At 44.6% G+C, this 3,528-nt stretch overlaps 1 protein-coding gene across 1 annotated transcript; it reads left to right on the top strand.

The window, feature by feature from the left end:
• Positions 1-2,881: 2,881 nt before the first annotated feature.
• LOC122201622 (40S ribosomal protein S27-like) lies at positions 2,882-3,136 on the top strand. The gene has a single exon (XM_042907417.1). The coding sequence runs from the start codon at positions 2,882-2,884 to the stop codon at positions 3,134-3,136; it is 255 nt and encodes an 84-aa protein (XP_042763351.1).
• Positions 3,137-3,528: the final 392 nt, after the last annotated feature.

The following is a 3,528-nucleotide window of genomic DNA, read 5'->3' as shown; positions in this document are numbered from 1 at the left end:
GAATCCCTTGCAGGCTCTTTGTGCTATCAGCATGAGGCCCAACATGGGGCGCAACATGGGGCTTGATCTCTTGGAACTGTGAGTTTATGACCTGAGCCCAAATCAGGAGTCCGATACTTAACCAACTGAGCCACCTGACACTTAATCACTGAGCCTGCCTCAGTAAAGACAGAAAAATTTTAAATTAGATTCTGATGTTATTTGTGTATATAGGTGGTAGATGTGTATGCATGGGTGTTGAGATATATGGAAATGGTGCACAGGTACAACAATTTGTGAACTAGAAACCATGAGAAAAGCAATCATTGGTTGTAATGCCTTTCTTGCAGGGGGCTGAGTGTTTCACATGAATTTGTTTACCTTCAAAAGCTGAAACTATTTTGTGTCATGAACTCTCATCCTCTGAATGTCTAGACTTAGCCTTACCGTGGTCCCTTTGCACAAGCAGAGGGAAGACATTTGAGCTTACCTCATAGTCTCTTATTTCTAGCTGATGGGTAGTTTAGTAGAATTCCATGTTAAGGCAGCAAGAGCTTGTCTGGTAAAGCCAGTTACTTTTGTTTTGTTATTTAGATTTCATACATTATTCTGGCTTGCCAGCCATCTTGAAAATGGGTAGAAGAATGAACACCGATTATTCCTCATTGCTAGCAGACCTTGGAGTGGTAGTGCACAATGCTGTAGCCACACTGAGCTTCTCTCAGTTCCTGAGCATCTAAGCTATTTCCTGACTCAGGGCCTTTGTAGGACTGTTCCCTCCCTGGGAAGGTCCCGGTGTGTTTTTTCTGCCTTCTTTTCTTGGCTAACTTCTCAGGTTTCAATTTAAATATCGCTTCTACAGAAAAGACTTCCCTGACTCTCTATACTCTCCCCCGCCCACCCCGGCTGTCTACACCACATTCCTCCTCTATTGTGCTCCCTTAGAGCACCCTGCTCTTCCATCAGTTGTGACTCTCTATGTGCCTATTTGGTTGTGTGTTGCTGTCTCTCACCACACTGTAAAGGCAGGGACGGTTTCTGTCTGGTCCCCACTGCTTCCCCAGCATTTAGCAGAGTCCAGGTATATAGATGCTCATAGTTGTTGAATGAATAAAAATTCAGCTAACAGGAGGTTAGTAATATCTAGGAAAGCTTCATTTTAGAGATGGAAATACGTTAGAGGTCACATGAACCTAATCCTTGCAGACATCAGATCCATACTAATCCATAGCACTTTGGTTATTTTCATTCTCTTCTACAAGTGCACCACAGCTTATATATTCTGGAAATTGGCATTTGGTTTGTTTCCAATTTCTTGCTATAATAATGCAGCTATCAATATTCCCATATATGCTTCTTTGTGCATTTTTGCAACAATTTCACTAGAGCTTATGCATAGGAATGGAACTTTAGGTAATAGGATGTGCAAATCCTTATGTTTACAGGATCACTCCACTGATTCCCAGAGTAGCTGTCCCAGTCACCACCCACAGCAGCTGCATCCGAGCGTTCCTGTTGCTCCACTTTCTTGGCAAGGTTTGATTTGAACAGATTTCCTAACATTTGCTAATCTTGTGGGTGCAAAATGGCAGTTTGAATTTTCATGAGTCCAATCTGTTTAGGCCAGAGGTTGCAAACCGGTTGTGCATGGCTGCATGAAGCCTGCGGTCTGCATGCCATCCATGGATGTGTTTTGTTTGACCAAAGGGTAGTTTTTGAACCAAAAAATGGAATTAGTTGCCAACATTTGAATATCGGAAGCTTTCACCAAAGAATCTGGACTTCTGTTTTCTCCTTGGGGGAAAAATGGGAAGACATCCCTCCAGAGGGCCCATATTCACACATGACGACAACTGGCAGTATTTGAGAATCAGTTGCCTCTGCTTGTCGTGCAAGTGATATGCTTTGCAATTGGCTGGGGTCCTAGAGCCAACTTATATCTTGTGGTTATCTTCGCTTTCTGGCCTCTGTAGTCTTTTAAACTGTCTGCCCTGTTTTGAGCCTTCGTAAAATAGAGAAAAGCTTTAGAAGTGGGGTGGTGATGGATGGGTAGCCCATCCACTCAAGTCAGACCAGGAATTGCCCTACACGACCGCACTGGACACATGGCTCCAGATAAAGACTAGAACAGTTGCTGAGTGTAGGGCCACGTCTTCCCTAAAGCCTCATTCCATTCATCTCCCTGTGCCATGTGTTGTCCCCTTCTCCAACCCCTTCCTCAGATGTGATCTTCCTTGACTGAACTTCCCAAGCCCCTTTGTCTGTACTCCTCTTGAGACACCTATTTATTTTCACTATGTATTATGGTTAATTTGTGTACTTGCCCCCTTTCCTCTCTTTCACTAAAAGCCCCATAAGGTTTAGGACCATGTATTTATATGTCTGTCTTTTTAATGTTTGTTTTTTGTTTACTTTTGGTCCTTCATGGTACCTTGAAGTGGTAGCTTGTGCAGGGAAGTTTTCTTTGTTTGTTTCAACACATACTTTCTATGTGCTCTTATGCCAGGCATTGTGCTGGGCACTAGGACCAAGAGATGCCAACACTGCCTTTAAGGTCTTACAGAATCCTGGGAGAAAGGACCGTACTTTCTTCCTTCCTTCCTTCCTTCCTCCCTTCTTCCTCCTTCCCTCCCTCCCATCCTTCCTTCAAACAACAAATTATGTTGAATGCTTACTATGGGCCAGACACTGCACTAACTGTTGGGAAGAAAAGCAGACAAGATCCTTGCCTCATGGAGCTCACAGACTAGTGAGGGCACAGAGGCTCACCTGCCTATAACTCAAGAACCTGGCTTAGCCTGGGAGTCAGGCCTGGGAGACAAGGGAAGACCTGAGCTGATTTGAATGAGGAGAAGAGGCTAACCAGATGAGTTTCCAGCAGTGATAGCCTCCCCACAAGAACATGTCCCTCTCAGAGGGCCTCCTTCACCTATCTCCAGAAGAGGAGAAGAGGAAACACAGGAAGAAGCGCCTGGTGCAGAGCCCCAACTCCTACTCCATGGATGGGAAGTGCCCAGGACGCTACAAAATCACCACCATCTTTAGCCAGGCACAAACACTAGTTTTGTGTGTTGGCTGCTCCATTTTCCTTGGCCAGCCTACAGGAGGAAAAGCACGGCTCACAGAAGGATGCTCCTTCAGACGGAAGCAGCACTAAAAGCACCTTGACTCAAGATGAGTGGGAAACTATCCCAATAAACACATTTTGGATTTAAAAAAAAAAGAGAGAGAGAGAGACAGAGAAGCTAGCCAGATGAAGTGGGGAGGTGGAAAGGAATATTTGTTCCATGTCCATGCAGAAGAGTTAGCTTATAAGAGTTGGTTATGGTAAGCAGGAGGCTGTCAGACGAGGGAGCAGAGTCAGTGTGTCTGGAATCTAGAGGGTTGGGCACAGGAGAGTGGGAGATGAAGCCAGAGATATAGGTAAGGGCCAGACCCCAAATAGCAATGAGTACAATCAAGTGTTTAGGTGCTAACAAAGGTGCATGCAATTGAGATACTCAGTTGTTGATCGAATTAATGCACAGGTAAGGGAATATATAGATGACT

Source organism: Panthera leo, chromosome A1 (genome assembly GCF_018350215.1).
Source record: "Panthera leo isolate Ple1 chromosome A1, P.leo_Ple1_pat1.1, whole genome shotgun sequence".
NCBI classification, from domain to species: domain Eukaryota; kingdom Metazoa; phylum Chordata; class Mammalia; order Carnivora; family Felidae; genus Panthera; species Panthera leo.
The sequence above is the reverse complement of the archived record's forward strand: the minus strand, read 5'-3'. Positions and strand labels throughout refer to the sequence as shown.